Source organism: Oncorhynchus kisutch, linkage group LG2 (assembly GCF_002021735.2).
Source record: "Oncorhynchus kisutch isolate 150728-3 linkage group LG2, Okis_V2, whole genome shotgun sequence".
Lineage (NCBI taxonomy): Eukaryota > Metazoa > Chordata > Actinopteri > Salmoniformes > Salmonidae > Oncorhynchus > Oncorhynchus kisutch.
In genome coordinates this window covers 6,513,349-6,529,992 of record NC_034175.2, presented here as the reverse complement: position 1 = coordinate 6,529,992, position 16,644 = coordinate 6,513,349, and the positions used below count along the sequence as shown (strand labels likewise).

The 16,644-nt window shown below is 46.4% G+C and overlaps 2 protein-coding genes across 4 annotated transcripts in view; one reads left to right on the top strand and one right to left on the bottom strand.

Annotated features, from left to right (window-relative positions):
- Positions 1 to 4: 4 nt before the first annotated feature.
- On the bottom strand, positions 5 to 5,238 carry LOC109900606 (protein Wnt-4-like). Its single transcript, XM_031786205.1, has 9 exons — positions 4,970 to 5,238; positions 4,524 to 4,758; positions 3,753 to 3,906; positions 3,222 to 3,306; positions 2,914 to 3,045; positions 2,611 to 2,753; positions 2,361 to 2,501; positions 2,064 to 2,226; positions 5 to 1,938 (listed from the first exon to the last, which is right to left on the bottom strand). The coding sequence occupies exons 2-9, from the start codon at positions 4,610 to 4,612 to the stop codon at positions 1,769 to 1,771; spliced, it is 1,077 nt and encodes a 358-aa protein (XP_031642065.1). The 5' UTR covers positions 4,613 to 4,758; positions 4,970 to 5,238; the 3' UTR covers positions 5 to 1,768.
- A 7,266-nt stretch (positions 5,239 to 12,504) lies between these two features.
- Positions 12,505 to 16,644, top strand: part of LOC109900596 (chromodomain-helicase-DNA-binding protein 4-like) — a 45,814-nt gene continuing 41,674 nt past the window's right edge. For 2 of the 3 annotated variants that reach the window (XM_031786199.1, XM_031786198.1), the window contains exons 1-10: positions 12,505 to 12,693; positions 13,025 to 13,216; positions 13,733 to 13,854; positions 14,082 to 14,366; positions 14,530 to 14,648; positions 15,019 to 15,118; positions 15,325 to 15,529; positions 15,637 to 15,758; positions 15,873 to 15,999; positions 16,382 to 16,551. In XM_031786199.1, the coding sequence (XP_031642059.1) occupies positions 13,162 to 13,216; positions 13,733 to 13,854; positions 14,082 to 14,366; positions 14,530 to 14,648; positions 15,019 to 15,118; positions 15,325 to 15,529; positions 15,637 to 15,758; positions 15,873 to 15,999; positions 16,382 to 16,551 (1,305 nt within the window). In that variant the 5' untranslated portion in view covers positions 12,505 to 12,693; positions 13,025 to 13,161. The remainder of the gene's footprint in view (positions 12,694 to 13,024; positions 13,217 to 13,732; positions 13,855 to 14,081; positions 14,367 to 14,529; positions 14,649 to 15,018; positions 15,119 to 15,324; positions 15,530 to 15,636; positions 15,759 to 15,872; positions 16,000 to 16,381; positions 16,552 to 16,644) is intronic. The other variant, XM_031786196.1, reaches the window with a different exon arrangement.

The window sequence follows — 16,644 nt, the reverse complement described above, 5'->3', positions numbered from 1 at the left end:
AACATGCATCACAATTGTTTTATTAGTGTTGGACTAAAGCAACATGTATGCAGACGGATGGGGGAGAGGACAGGTATTCTCACTGGTAGAATCTGACGGGTAGGAGGACGGGCCACAGGATGATTGATGTACAAATAAATAAAAGACAGAATAGTGGCAAAAGACTCATGAATACAGTAAATGTATAAAGACTGCAACTACCTACTACAGTGAAATCAAAAGAATCATAAATATATAAAGACCAACTACACTGAAATCAAGAATCATAAATACAGTAAATGTATAAAGACTGCAACTACCTACTACACTGAAATCAAATGCATTTAAGAAAAGGGCTGTAATAATTTCCCTGTTAGTTGAGGTTAATTTTGGCTTTAAACGCTTTGTCAGTTTAAGTTAATTGTGTGTGTGTGCTCGCTGTAGGCTGTGTGCCATTATGATCTAGACAATCACCTACACAGTGTAGGACGCTGACTTGCAATGTTGCATTATAGTTCCGTTTAGGTTGAAAGAGTACATCATGAGTGTAATATGTTCAATGGGAGTGTTAATATTGCTCTATGCAGGGAGTTTCCTTTCTCCATACTTGTTAGTATCTCTACTTTCTGGCGTTAGAGGTAATGGGCGAGGTCATTCCACCCTTTCTGCCTTCCCTTGCAGAGGTTTCTGTCATACGTAGGTCCTCACTCTCATAATGCACTGGCTTATACTATCCACACGGTTCTTGCCAGAGTCTTAAAGTGTATGTCAGGTCAGTTTTGTAGAACATGTCATCAAAGTGTTGTTCTACCACGTCTGGACAATGTTCTACAGCAGCGGTTCCCAACCTTTTCCCCCAGGGCCCCACTTTTCTCATTTGAAAAATGTAACTTTGTTTAATTTCAGGGACCTAGGATTTTAGGTAGGCTCTTTTAATGATTATAATAATAAAGCATAAGGAAAATAAAGTCTTGACCCGATTTCCCACAATGTTATTCCACTACCAAATATGTTTTATTAAAATGTATATCAACCTCAATTTAATTATACATATTATATTTTACAGAATGTGAATAGATCAATTGATAGCGACAGAGTCACATTGTATAAGATTACTTCCCAAGCAAAGTCCAATTTCTTTGACTCCTCGACTTGAGGTCGTAGCTCAGATTCTGAATGTCATGGAGACAAACCAAAGATATTCCTATATTCGCATCTCCCTCTGGCATTTTACCGTTTGTTTCTAGCCTAAAGCTTCACCGATGGATGCATTGTTTTAGATAGGTATAAACAATAAAAAAATATATAACCCTCAAGTCAAGGAAGGTCCTGCCCCCCCCCCCCCCCCCCAAAAGAAACGTTGGCGCATCCTAGGTTGGGAACCCTGGTTCTAGAGTGTCTGGTCCACAGGAGGTTGGTGGCACCTTAACTGGGGAAGACGGGCTCGTGGTAATGGCAGGAGCGGAATTAATGGAATAGTATCAAACACATGCCATTCCATTTACTTTGTTCCAGCCGTTATTATGAGCCGTCCTCCCCTCAGCAGCCTCCACTTGTCTGGTCGTTGTAGTAGTGTTCCAGAATGTCTGGGTAGTGTTGTGTTCTAGAGTGTCTGGACAGTGTTGTGTCTGGGTAGTGTTCTGGAGTGTCTGGGTTGTGTTCTAGAGTGTCTGGACAGTGTTGTGTCTGGGTAGTGTTCTGGAGTGTCTGGGCTGTGTTCTAGAGTGTCTGGACAGGTGTAAGGTTCTTGCGTGTCTGCTCAGTGCTCTGGGTTCTATATAGACTGGGTTCACTCTCGGCAGGTGTGGATCATCACTGTGTTCTTGCACTGCTGGCAGCGGACCGAGCAGCACCAGGAGAACTTACAGGAGCAGCGCTGCACCACCTCGGCCCGGCCTGCCCGGTACCCTGGCCCACAACACACCAGCTCACAGCCATCTGGGGCCAGCCGGGAGGTGCCTGGGAGGGGAGGATTTAGACGAGGTAGAGGAAAGGAAATAAGGATGTGAACATACAAAACAGCCTGATCACCTAATAAAATGTTAATGCTTTATCCCAATGCTGCTGATGTGACTGAATCTCACCGTTACAGCGTCGGCCGGCTGTCCCGGGGATCCCATTGTTGGGGTCAAGACGGCAGAAGTCTGGAGAGACAGCGAGGTACACCAGGTCCCTGGCGGCTGGAGGTTTGACCTGGGGGTCCCGGGGCAGCAGGGCTGTCCTGGAGCCGATACGGGACAGACGCACCTGGGTGAGTGGGGGTATTTGTTGAATGTTAAGAGATTTTGAAAAGACTGGAAGCAGTAAAAAACACTAATTTCCAATGGTTTGTCACCTATTAAATGAATAATGAAGACGATATCCCAAATATATGGCTGTACCTCTGTGGCTCCATCAAAGCGTTCCTTCAGCACGGCGCCGACGCGCCGAAATGGGGGCATGACTTTCCAGCAGGTCCTCAGCTCACAGGATCCCGAGACACCATGACACTTACACTCCACCTGCATGTTATGGAGGATAGCCTGGGGATGGAGGAATGTAAAAGAACAATCAGGAAGTCAAAGGAAACAAGGAAAAAGATGATAGAAGTGAAGATTGATGATGTCATCAGAGTGCCCCACCGCCACCAACCTTCCGTCCAGCCTCGTTGTTATGGACATTCATGAGGGGTCGCCCTGCCGACATCCCCTTGGCACGCTCCGTCTCATCCACGAAGGTCTGGGAGAAGGCCACACCATATGACAGGTTATCACTGCACCCAGACCACTGGAAACCTGCAGGACAGACAGAAAGATGTTGATAGCATCTGCACATTTTCCAGCTATGTATTTCAAGACAAAGTTTAACTGACAGACAGAAAGAGAGACAGACCTATAGACCGATGTCTAGACACAAGCGTAGACAGAGGATAAGAGGCCCACACCCCAGACTCACCCTCGGGACTGACCCCTCTGACCTTCCTGTCGCAGCCACACCGCTCTAGCTCCCCCCGGCTGCAGCCTCGCGTCACTGCAACCGCCACCGCCGCCGAGGACAGGGCGTGCACAAAGGCTGCCTCACGCGTGCCTGGTTTTTAGAAGAGTTCAAGACAGCAATGGACTAATTTACCATGTCAACACCTGTCCTTAGTCCTTCTGATTTCAGCCATGTGGAATGAATGGCTTCTCTGTTACCAGCATGTTAATGACTGTGGTACAACCACAGATTTCCAGTGGTAACTAGAGAGGCCCTGCTGTCCTCACCTTGGCTCATGACTCTACCGAACACGTTGACTCCACGTGGGGTGGTGGAGCAGTTCCAACGGCGATTACGAAACTGGTGCTGGCACTGATCCAACCAACAGCCAAGCCAATGGGACCAAGGGTTCGGGGTTCATATAGACAGGCAGATAGACATTTTACATAGGTGCTGAGGAGAGTGAACTTTGGTCAAACTGGTGCAATTGTTTAATACTTTACTGAGTACAGATGAGGGGATGTTAATGATGCTGGTTAAAGAGGAAGAAGATGATGATCATAATAATAATAAATACAAATGATGAGGATGATTGAGGAGGTTAATGATGACACTCCTCCACACTGATTGATATGGATATCGGTTGAAGAAGATGATTTTGGTGACGATGATGTTGAAGATGACTGTAACAACAGCGCTGATGATGCTGATTGAAGATGATCTTGAGAAAGTTAATGGTTGATCTTAAAGAAACTCTTCCACACGGACTTCACTACTTTTGTAACACAACCGATGACAGTTCTGCCCCAGGCTCATACCTCCTCTATGACCATCTCGGCTGCCTTGCGCACAGACTCCATGACCTCTCCCCGTGCCCTGCACACCCCCACCTGCCCCACGGACAGTCCCCTCAGCCGCCCACAGGGGGCAGCACCCGACACGGGCCGCGAGCGCGGCATCCTCGCCAGGGAGCTGAGAAAGAAAGGGAGAGGGGACGATGCAGGAGAGAAAGGGGAGGGGCAGAGGGGCAGATAGAGGAAGAGAAAGTGGGGAGATGGAGAGCGAGGGTGTAAATGGCGAGAAGGGGTGAGATAGAGGATAAGGATAGAGGGAGAGGAAGAGAAGGGGCGAATGAGCCAATGATGGGTGAAAGAGGAGAGAACACAGGGGACAGGGTTTCAGAGAGAGAAAGAGAAGGACAGAGAAAGACCAGCAGACAAAAGGGACAGAGAAGACCCAGTGAAGGGAGAGAGGACAAGAGAAAGACCAGCAGACAAAAGTGACAGAGAAGACACAGTGAAGGGAGAGAGGACAAGAGAAAGACCGTCAGACCAAAGGGACAGAGAAGACACAGTGAAGGGAGGGAGAGAGAGGACAAGAGAAAGACCGTCAGACCAAAGGGACAGAGAAGACACAGTGTAGGAAGGGAGAAAGAGAGAGAGGACAAGAGAGAAAAGGTCAGCAAGGGAGAGACAAAGAGAGAAAGGGGAGCGACAGAAAGAGATTTAGAGGCACGTCACCATCTTTTAAAAGTTATAGCATGACAAACAAACTCTCTCTTTCTCTCCCTCCCAGAACACCAGACTTACAGCCAGTTGGTTGCCATGGTCGGGTGGGTTGCCCATAGCAACAGCAGGAGGAGTTGTGCCGTGAGATTGACAGCGGAGACAGTTGGCATCAGACTGTCTGTCTGTCCGTCTCTGTGGGTCAGTGAGTGTCCTTGGGCGGCAGTCTGCCTTTTTCCACGGTTAAGCCTCGTTGTCCGTCAGTGTGTCAGTTAGTTCTATCTTTCTGGTTCCGAGCTTGGGGATGATCCCCTCATATCTGCAGATAGGAGAAGGTCGACCTGGTTAGTTAAGTAATGTGTTCTGTCGGAGAAGCTCATCTCTCCCTCTTACAACTCATTCAGAACCATCAGGTCTGTGATCAAGACTGTAGATGAGGGTGCTATTTCATTTTCTTTGAAAAATGCTATGTATAATACATAACAAGTTCTCTGGATGAGTACAGCTTAGTAATAAACGTGGGTTCTTACCAGTTCATGTCCAGCACTGTCCAGTAGTTTTTCTCTTTGGAAATGTGTCTGACCAGATTGAAAATGAAATGAAATTTCTCAGTGAACGGTATCAATGTTATAGATGAACAATTTCCACCTCTGTGATGGCAGAAACATGCCTATAGGAAGGTATTGTCATGTAAAGTGATCCAGGTACACGTCTAAAAACAACTAAATTAGAAAATAAAAAAGGTCATATCCAAATAGTATGGTTCTTATAATTACTTTTTAGAATGATTTGGCAGACAGTGATCAAAATTGACACTTTTTGTTTGTCTGATTCCCCTCTATCTCTCTATCTCTCTCTCTCTCTCTCTCTCTCTCTCTCTCTCTCTCTCTCTCTCTCTCTCTCTCTCTCTCTAGAAAATGTTTGAGAGAGAGAAAGAGACTAATATTATAACACAAAGAACAAAAGTGAGGGAAACTCAACATCCAAAAAAGCCCCTAAGATTTGGATAGGTAAATATGTAAAAAGGCATTTTTCCTCTCTGCTGTTTGTCCCTTGGTTGCTTCCCCTCGTTAAGAAAACGAATGTGTGTCCAGTCCCGTAAAAGACCGAAAGAAAGTGAGAATGGTGAGATGGGAGTGATGGGTTATAAAGGAGGGAGGGAGGTAGAAGAGATGTAGGGTGGCAGTCAGAGGGAGGGGACACTGTGTAATGGTTACACTGCAGTACATTAACACTGATGAATGGCATGGGTTCCATTGTGCATGTTAAGCACAAGACATAATATAATATGTGACCCGGACTGGAGAGAGGGAGAGCTAAACAGAATTATGCTGAATGGTTCATTTAGAGCATGCGTGCGTGTGTGTGTGTGTGTGTGTGTGTGTGTGTTTGTTTGTTTGTTTCACCAGTTTCCAAGAACATTAAAAGCACCTGTCAGAATAGGTCTCTGTTCATTCAGGGGTCCTAGCTACAGGTTCTCACTGATGCTGCATTGTGTGTTTGACTGAAACGTAAGAAATACCCAGCATAAGATGAAGGACCCTGGGACTAAACACCTCCCTCTGCAACTAGATATTTGACTTCCTGACAGGCTGCCCCCAGGTGGTAATGGCAGGTAACAACACATCCACCACGCTGATCCTCAACACTGGGGCCCCTCAGGGGTGCGTGCTCAGTCCCCTCCTGTACTCCCTGTTCACTCATGACTGCACGGCCAGGCCCGACTCCAGCACCATATTCATTAAGTTTGCTGATGACACAACAGTGGTAGGCCTGATCACCGACAACGATGGGACAGCCTATATGTAGGAGGTCAGAGACCTGAATGTGTGGAGCAAGGACAACAACCTCTCCCTCAACGTGATCAAGACAAAGGTTTGTGGACTACAGGAAAAGGAGGACCGAGCACGCCCCCATTGTCATTGACGGGGCTGTAGTGGAGCTGGTTGAGAGCTTCAACTTGGTGTCCACATCACCAACAAACTAACACGATCCAAGCACACAAAGAGAGTCGTGAAGAGGGCACGATAAAACCTATTCCCCCTCAGGAAACTGAAAAGATTTTACAGCTGCACCAGAGCATCCTGACGGGTTGCATCACTGCCTTGTCTTGGTCGGCGTCCGACCGCAAGGCACTACAGACGGTAGTGTGTACGGCCCAGTACATCACTGGGGCCAAGCTTCCTGCCATCCAGGACCTCTATACCAAGTGATGTCAGAGGAAGACCCTAAAAATGGGCAAAGACTCCATCTACCCTAGTCATAGACTGTTCTCTCTGCTACCACAAGGCAAGCAGTACTGGAGCGCCAAGTCTAGGTCCAAGAGGCTTATAAACAGCTTCTACTCCCATGCCATAAGACTCCTCAACAGCTAATCAAATGGCTACCCAGACTATTTGCATTGCCCCCCCCCCCCCCCCCCCCCACGCTGCTGCTACTCTCTATTATTATTTATGCATAGCAACTTTAATAACTCTACCTACATGTTCAAAATGACCTCAATTACCTCGACACCGGTGCCCCCGCACATTAACACATTGACTCTGTACTGGTACCTGTATATAGCCCCGCTATTGTTATTTACTGCTGCTCTTTAATTATTTGTTATTTTTATCTCGTACTTTTTGGGGGTATTTTCTTAAAACTGCATTGTTGGTTAAGGGCTTTAAGTAAGCATTTCACTGTAAGGTCTACCTGTTGTATTCGGCGCATGTGACTAATAAAATGTGATTTGATATAGAGATGACTACACCCACCCCTCGTCCAGGAATTGTGACACTGGTTTTTTGTGTATATATGTATGTGAGAAAGTGTCTTACCTAATGTTTAATCTTCCCAAACTTTGTTGCTCTTTTTACGAGTTCCCCCCCTCCCCTCCTCTATCCCCCCGTACTTACCCTCTCCTTCGCTCTTTCTCTGCCTCTCTATATTGTCTTAGAAGAAGGGGTGACATTTAGACAAGGGGTAGAAAACACACTGGCAACAAATATTGGAACTGAGGCAAATAAATCACGAAAGTGGAGGGGAGGGAGGGAGGGATGGAGTGAGGGATGAAGAGAAACTACTGGGGTGTTAAACTGAGGTTAAGGGGTAAAGGGAAAGGGGGCCGAAAGGAACATTCAGGGATGTAGGGTAGAAGGAAAGTCTGATATTAGAGTTCAAGGAGGGGGGTTGGTGCTCCCTTATGGTCCTGTACAGCACTCTCTGTGTGTGTGTGTGCGTGCGTGCTAATGGGGTATGTTCCGGCCCAGAGCTGGAACACCTGAGTTAACTAATTTATTACTTGTGTTAGATCTCCAATAGTTGATTTAGGTGTTTTAGTGCTAGGTATGAACAAAAACCTGCACACTTTGGCTGTCCAGGGATGGTATTGGTGACCTATGCCCACTCACTTATAGGCCTATTTAATTCATGTATTAGTGCTGAACAATGTTTGGTTAACTCGTTGAAAGAGGTGTATGAGGCCCTTGTTGTCCTGCTGACCCCTGCCCTACGACCTATAATGATATCACTATCTGATGGCATACCATAGTCTACCTGAACCCAGTGACACGAGGTCCTCTCCAAACAAACTAATAAATAACCTAATTCTAGGTTGGCTCCACCTCCCCAAACCTCTCTCTCTCCCGGTTTGAAAAGTCCCTCTCTCTGTTTCCCTCCTCCCTCCTTTTTTAAACTCTACTCCATGTCGTATTCCTCCTTTGTGTCCGTCCATTTCTCTCAGTGACGTCTTTTTCTGTATCCCCAGCAATGCCATGGCGATGGGCTCGCCACTGTCACGTCCGGCGCCTCCGCTGTGCTCATCCCTCCGTCCCTTCACCCCTCTCTCGTAAATAACATCCCCTCTTTTTGATATGTCTTTCCTCCTGTTGGAGCCCTTTTTATCATCCTAGATGGCCTCACTTACAGGTGTGAACTAGCTACCTCAACACCTGTGCCTATTTAGTAGTTTGTGTAACTTCTTAGAGGTTTCCCAACATCCAGGTGGGTGGTGCAGTCAGAGGTGTTATGCACGGCGCGCCTCAAAGGGCCAACTGTGGCCAAATTCAATATCTTTCAATTAATTCTGTGTATAAAAAAATATATCTTGGATACTTTTGTCTTACAAAGAAATACAACTGATGGGGCAAGAGTACACATTGGTGGTGGATATTGGCGTGAGTTCCAGTGCTTTGAGCTTTGAAAAAGTGCTATATAAATTCAGCCCTATAGCATTATGATGTAGCTAGTATAACAGGTAGGGCTACGCTGCCACTCCATCCAGATATCTGTACTGTATTGTTATCTCATAGTGTGCTGATCATTATTGGATGGCCAGCTGACCTCATTCCCCCATGGTCGCCCTTGGTAACCACCAACTCTATTGCAAAGCCTTCTCTTAGGTTATTATGGGATGGAAATTGGATCTCTCTCTCTCTCTCTCTCTCTCTCGCTCTCCCTCCCTCCCGTTTTCTCAGCCTGAGTATGAACAAAGCAGTCATATCTGACTTAGACGCTACCATTTACTGTAAAGGCACACCCACCGGAAAGAGAGGTTTCTTCTGAAGCTAGCGTGTTTCTGTGTATGAGAGGTGGTGAAGGGAGCTGAGAATATTATGGGATGGATGTGTTAGAGGGGTGAGCAGCAGATGTGTGGAGGTGGGGACAGTGTGTGGGGCTCTGAATATTATGGGATTGATGCGTTATTAGGCGGTGTGTGTGTGTGTGGGGGGGGGGGGGGTGGCGGTGGCTGTGAAAGGAAAGGGAGGGGATTGTGAGCATTATGGGTTAGAGAGGTTGTCAGGCAGGGGCCTGAGACAGGGAAGCTAGGGGGAGTGTGTGGGTTGAGCGGGTATAGGGGGATAAGAGTGGAATGTGTGTGTGTGGATTGAGTGGGTATAGGGGGATAAGAGTGGAATGTGTGTGGGTTGAGCGGGTATGGGGCATAAGAGTGGAATGTGTGTGTATGCGTGCGTGCGTGTGTTTGTGTGTAGGGTGCTGTGAATACTATGGGATTCAGGTGTTATGAAATGGAAGGGGGGGTGTATGGGTTTGGGGGGGGTAACGGAGCATCCAATCGCAGACAACAGAAAATGGTCTGACATTGGGGCTTGGGGTCATGGTGAGGGGAAATGTTATGAGGTGTGCAGTCAGAAAGGCAGAGAGAGTAATGGCTCACTACACCTGGGCTGGACACACTGGCAGACAGGTGTAGAGAGACAATGGGTTCCCTCCAGGTTTTGTGTGGCAACTCCATTTGAACAATAACAGTCATAACTGGAAGACATACACTTTACAGCTCAACAATAAAAACAATCTGAATTTCAATTGACCATTACCCCAGTAGAAACATAACTAATTAAATCCCACCCAGGCAGAGATCATTCTGGTGTAGGGCCTCTTGCTTCCAGGGCACAGTCAGTGCACTTGACCTGTAGAGGGAGTAGGATCCCAGGCTATTTAGTACAGCACCAGAAGACATATCTACTGGACAGGTTCTTCGTTTTTAAGGATCTGCCTGCCCGCCCGCCCGCCCGCCCCTTTTTGTCTGGATTCCTGTGTGTGTCGTGGGTGTATTTAACCTTCAACAATTGAATTTTCTTCGTCTGCTTATTTCCTCTGGGGTAAAAAGCAGGATATAAACTTTATGGTGGTGCAAAAGCCTGGTTGATATGCCCATAATGTACTACTGATAAATCAATATCAGCGATACAGTAACAAAGTCACAAAATGAACCGTGTTTGGTTTCAGGAACACTGGGCTATGAAGAATTTACTTGCAGAGACCTGAAGGGGATGGTGAAAGAGGGAGGTAAGAAATTCACGCACACACACACACGCGCGCACACACACACACACACACACCAACATGATACCATTCTATTGTCTACCATCTAGAAAATGCCACTCCTTAAGGACAGAGTCCAACCATTCAGAGTGATGCATGACAGTCCATCCATGTAAACACAATGCATCCATCACACATATCCCAGATAACTTGAAACTTATCACTGATTCAGTCCTAACACATTAGAGTATACATCAATCTATCAAATCTAATTGATAGAGCTCTTTTTTACATCTGCAGTTGTCACAAAGTGTTTTAAATGTTTCTGTCTACAGGGCTCCCGAGTGGCGCAGCAGTCTAAGGCACTGCATCTCGGTGCTAGAGGTGTCACTACAGACCCTGGTTTGATTCCAGGCTGTATCACAACAGGCCGTGATTGAGTGATGCATGACAGTCCACAGTCCATCCATGTAAACACAATGCATCCATCACACATATCCCAGATGACTTGATTCTTATTACTGATTCAGTCCTAACACATTAGGGTATAAATCAATCGATCAATTAATCAAATCTAATTGTATATAGCACTTTTTTACATCTGCAGTTGTCACAAGATGCCACAAGATGCCACCACATAAGGGTTACTACAGACCCTGGTTCAATTCCAGGCTGTATCACAACAGGCCGTGATTGGGAGTCCCATAGGGCTGCGCACAATTGCCCAGTGCCGCCCGGGTTAGGGTATGGCTGGGGTAGGCCATCTTTGTAAATAATAATTTGTTCTTAACTGGCTTGCCTATCATCTGTGCATAGTCACTTTAATAACTCTACCTTCATGTACATATTACCTCAACTAACCATTGCCCCCGCACATTGTCGCTGTACTGGTACCCCCCTGTATATAGTCTCGCTATTGTTATTTTACTGCTGCTCTTTAATTACTTGTTACTTTTATTTCTTATTCTTATCCGTATTTTTTTAAAACTGCAATGTTGGTTAGGGGCTCATAAGTAAGCATTTCATTGTAAGGTCTACACCTATTGTATTCGGCGCATGTGACTAATAACATTTTATTTTATTTGATAGTTAAATAAATGTTAAATAAAATACAAAATAAAAACATGCCAATGCGGTCAGGTAGTGTGTTTTCAAACACGGCATCAAAATATTAACATTCCTGGTCATTCAATCTATTGACCATCTGTTGCCCAATTCAAGACTGAATGCATCTGTATATACTTTTGATCTGTGGTTTCCAACCTGTTTCAGCTACTGTAGCACCAGCGGAATTTTGCTCTGCCCGGAGTACCCTTGAAGTACCCCCTTATGTGCATTTTTCCAGTAGGCCTATGGTCTGATGAGTCTTCTTAAGTACCCCCTGTGGATAGGCCAGGTACCCCCAGGAGTCCTAGTACCCCTGGTTGGGAACCACTGCTTTAGATGCTCTTCTATATGGTTGAATTCTCTGTGGCAGTCAATGCAATGTTGACCCTGTTTCACATTCTAGTTTTCTCTATCCTGTCCACAGCACTGCATGCTGTGAGGGCTATGGGGACAATGGACCCCAACTGTACTGTGCCATCCCATAAGTTGTTCTGTTGAGTCCAGAGACAGATGCCTAACATGTGACACAGCAGTCCATCATTGACACAAGCAGTACATGTTTCTGGTATCCCTGTGGGTCCCGAACAATCACATGTGTGTGGCAAACCTGTTGTGTTGATGTGTGTATTTAAGACTAAGCCATGTGTACCATGTACTTCAGTACAGTTGGCCTAGAGTTATTCCCATGCAAGTGTCATAAAGCAGTCTTATACTGTGAGTGCAGTCTGTAAGTAAGTACGCACAGTGGTAGACTAGCCTACGTGTGGGCTTCCATAGGTCTTCTGGGTGCAGTGGAAGACATGCCAGGTGGACAGTCTGTGAATATTATGGTCTGTCACCAGTGGCCTAGAGTTTCCCTGGAGACCATGTGACTGGTATTTTTTCTCCTGTCTTTTTAGGAGTTGTGTTTATTATGGGATGTTGGTGGCCAGAGTATTATGGTCTGTCAGAGAGAGGGCGGGGGGAGGAGTGTATCCATGACAACGGGGTTTCTAAGGGGCTGGGATGAAGGGTGTGTGTTCAGTAGAAATGTATGAGCATGTGTGTGTGTGTGTGTAGAGGGGGGAGGTGCGTGCAAGCTGAGTATTATGGTCTGTCTGTTGCGAGGTAACTATGCAGAGTTGTGTGAGTCCGAGGGAGGGAGGGAGGATTATTCTGGGATGTCTGCCCCCTTTGTGTGTTTGTGAGGATGTTAGCTAAGCTCTGCTAGCCACTGAGGCTGGGGGAGAGAAGGGGGACGGAGAGTGTGCAACCTGTTTTGCAGGGTCATTAACGACATATTTTACTGGATATTGTTGCTCATTAATTTATATTAAAGACTAATACCATTGCTGAGAGACAATTATTACACGAAGGAAACCCATCTCTAACAGGGACTACAGTAAGTTTCTGACAAGTCTTAGGGGTTTCACTTGAACCCTGACTGTAACTGTAAGTTTGCCTAAATTGAGTTTGTATCGCGAGTGGGGCAGTATTCCAGAGAGTACTATAATGCACCTTTCTATTCAATACACGATGATTGACGGGTGTCCATTGCTACAGCTTCCTGTGCGGTGTGGACAGAGGCATGCCAATTGAAAACAAATGTTTTTCGATGTAATAAGATAGTTAACATGTCACACCGTGACCTGTCACTGTAATAAATATGTATTATTATGCGAAAAATACCAATAGGATTGCTAATTCAAGCAAATATATTTTTCTTCTTACAGCGACCCTACCCTCCCCAGGACACCCCCGTTCCATTCTCCACCACCCACACGTCATTTGCCCTCCTCCCTCACAAGATCGGACAGGGTTCGGTGGAGGGATTAGCTCGCTTTTAATTTAAATTAATTCTTATTGAAATATGTCGGGAAGCGAGGACGAGAGGGAAGACTTGGAACCTACCGCACTTGCACATGGTAAGACAGCAATATTTTTCAGAACAGGCTTGCAGGTTGGTAACGTTAGTTAACGTTACATTAGCTAGTTAGCTAGCTGATTTGCTAGCTACTCTAGTCTGGTTACTAGTAGTGACAATTTACATTAGGCAGCCCAGTTCGCTAGCTAGTCTAATGTTTTGCTTCTACGCTAGCTGGCAAACTTGATAGCACGTTAGCTAGCTACCAATAGAGAGTGCGTAAATATTTACACTGTCAATGCATGCGTGTTGTTGTTAGAAGTTGCGTCCACGACCATTTGCTGGCAAAGTCACAGGAGTCATGCCTCTGTTTGGTAGTGAACTGGCAACAGACGTGCAGTGCGTTCTTCATATCAAAATTTATCCAAAACACTGTCAATAAAGCTTGTCTGGAGTTGACAGTTTTAGAATTTTATACAAAACCCTCGGTCATTTATGGATATATTTTTATGAATATAATTATCTCAATCAATTATGCATTTTATTCAATCAATTCCTGTATCCTTTCCATCGGCAGACGAGGAGGAACCAGAAGAGGCTGTGTCTGACGTCGAGGTCCCCACCAAGTCAAAGAAGAAGAAGAAAGCTAAGAAGAGCCGTGAGAGCAGGATCAGCAAGAGACCAAGACCTGTCAGAGAGGTAGGATGGGCATGATCCTTCCTTACATGAAGTATCCTAGTCACTGATATCAGGGATTTCTCCAATGAAGTTGGGAGGGAAGAATGCATTTTGAAGTATAATAATAACAATACAGATAGCCCCTAGCCTTTGACCCTTTTGACCTGTCCTTAGTATACATTTTCAGCATTTGTGAGATTTTTTTCTTCATATTTGCATCTATGTTGACTCATTTTGTTTCCTCTCAGGAGGTGCCAGTCAGCTCACCAGAACCCTTCATAGCAGTAGAGCAAGCAGCGAGGGAGGAGGAAGAGGGAGGAGGAGGTAGAGCCAGGTCAGAAAGCGAGGGAAGTGATTACGCCCCGAGGGGGAAGAAGAAGAAGCGCTCCAGTTCCTCCAAAGACAAGAAGAAGGGAGGAGGGACGAGTGGAGAGAAGGAGAAAGGAGGAGGAGGCTCATCCAGCTCCAAGAGTAAACGCAAAGAACCAGAACTAGAGAAAGATGAGGATGAAGATGATGATGAAGATAGCCAGGTGAGGATGAAGGCTAAGAGGTGGGCAGTGCGGGTGGGGTGAACAAGGGAGACGTTGGAGCTGTTCTCTGTTTGGATTTGAAGCAGCCCCTGCAATCCACTTAATGACGCTGTTGGCACAGTGACCCTGAATGTAATGATACCTAACTCCGCCCCCTCTCCAGGAGCCCAAGAGCTCGACTCAGCTGCTGGAGGACTGGGGCATGAAAGACATCGACCATGTCTTCACTCAGAAGGACTACACCACCATCACCAACTACAAGGCCTTCAGCCAGTTTGTCAGGTTAACATACCTCTCTCACATCTCATGTTTTCTACTTTCTCCTTCTGTTTCCACTGTAGCAGGTTTCAGTACCACTTCGCTTGGATAGCGCAGCTTTTGTGGATCGGGGGAGAAAGTTACTTCATATCTGTGTGTGACTGAGCTAGCTATGACCAGTCTGTAACTGCCCCTACTTCTACCCCGAACTGAAACTAACATAGCAGGCGTAAAAAGAAGCTTGAACGGAGTCCCCACATCTGTTTTTCAGAGCAAATGGAAGTTATGTTGAAAATACTGTATCCCTGAAAACCGCAAACATCCACTTTCTGCCGCGCCCCTGTAGAGTGCCCCAAACTTAACCTCTGCCTCTCCTTTGCCCTCACTTCCCCAGACCCCTCATCGCAGCCAAGAACCCCAAGATCGCTGTGTCCAGGATGATGACTCTGATGATGGCCAAGTGGAGGGAGTTCAGCACCAACAACCCTCTGAAGGTAACACAACCCAATACAAGGCATTGCTATTACATGACATTACATTGCTATAACATGACATTACATTGCTATTACATAACATTACATTGCTATTACATAACATTACATTGCTAATACAATACATTACAAACGTATTTTGACTATGATTGCATGTTCTTTATAGCAACAGTCCTGATTTCCATCCTGCCTTGTCTAACCCTCTGTAGGGCTGTGCCAGTGCCAACGCAGCCCTGGCAGCTGCCAACGTGGCTGCGGCCGTGGAAAGCATGGTGGTGGCAGGGACAGAGGCAGGAGGGGATACAGGGGCGGGGGGTAGTGCTGCTAAAGACTCCCCTCCATCTACACCCGCTTCCGTACCTGTAGCTGTACCCACACCCCCACTCCGCAAGGCCAAGACCAAAGAGGGCAAAGGTGAGGAATAAGTTAAAGGAATGCTGATGGAGGGAGCATGTATAATATTAATGGTTGGGGATTCGTTGTAGAATAAGGGAATAATTGAACTCCATCTTTCTCTGCAGGCCCCAATGCTCGCAGGAGGTCCAAACCCAACCCTAAGCCCGCCCCCAAGCCCAAAGCCAAGAAGGTGGCTCCGCTCAAGATCAAACTGGGAGGCTTCAACAGCAAGAGGAAGAGATCCTCGGTAAGAAAACGTACTTGTCTGAGAATCAACTGATATGCAGTAAGCCTTGCCATACTTCTGTCCCACAGTTCTAGCATTGTATCTTTGTCTCTGTTTCTCTCCCTGTGTTGTCAGAGTGAGGAGGATGAGCTTGACGTGGAGAGTGACTTTGACGACGGGACCTTTGAAGTGTCGGACGGCTCCAACAGCCACAGCAGCCGCTCCAAGAAGAAGGCCAAGACCGCCAAGAAGAAGAAGAAAGGTTGGCATGGAAACACAACTGTCATCTCTTGACCTTTCATTCCATGCAATGGAGGTGTCTACATGCTATAGCTTTGGCTATAGCATGTAGACTAGTGGTCAGTCACATACCTTAGATCAGGAGAGCTATAGGGGATGCAGGCTTTTGTTCCAGTCCAGCACTAACACACTTGATTCAACTAATTGTGTTGCTGATGATCGTGTGATTATAGGAATCAGATGTAGTTGCTCTGGGCTGAAACCAAGGACCTGGCTCTCAGCCAATCCTCTGATAATATTAGATGTTTTTAACAGGACTATCATCATGTACAATCCCCCTCCCTCTTAACTCCTCCTCTTCCCTCCTAACTCCTCCCCCCTAACTCCTCCTCTTCCCATCCCAGTTGAGGAGGATGGTGACGGCTATGAGACAGACCACCAGGACTACTGTGAGGTGTGCCAGCAGGGAGGGGAGATCATCCTGTGTGACACCTGTCCCAGGGCCTACCACATGGTCTGTCTGGACCCTGACATGGAGAAGGCCCCTGAGGGCAAGTGGAGCTGCCCCCACTGTGTAAGTACACAATGTACCCAGTCTGAAATTGGCCCATAGTCCAACCCATGGTTAGGCAGAGTTTACACCATATTGCTTGTATACACTGTATGT

What these genes read in the sequence shown, in the direction of transcription:
- LOC109900606 (XM_031786205.1), bottom strand. Translation starts at nt 4,612, where the DNA reads ATGCCAACTGTCTCCGCTGTCAATCTCACGGCACAACTCCTCCTGCTG. An exon ending in CGGTAGAGTCATGAGCCAAG is followed by an intron (nt 3,046 to 3,221) that starts GTGAGGACAGCA and finishes TCTAAAAACCAG; the next exon opens with GCACGCGTGAGGCAGCCTTT. An exon ending in CAGAGGGGTCAGTCCCGAGG is followed by an intron (nt 2,754 to 2,913) that starts GTGAGTCTGGGG and finishes TCTGTCCTGCAG; the next exon opens with GTTTCCAGTGGTCTGGGTGC.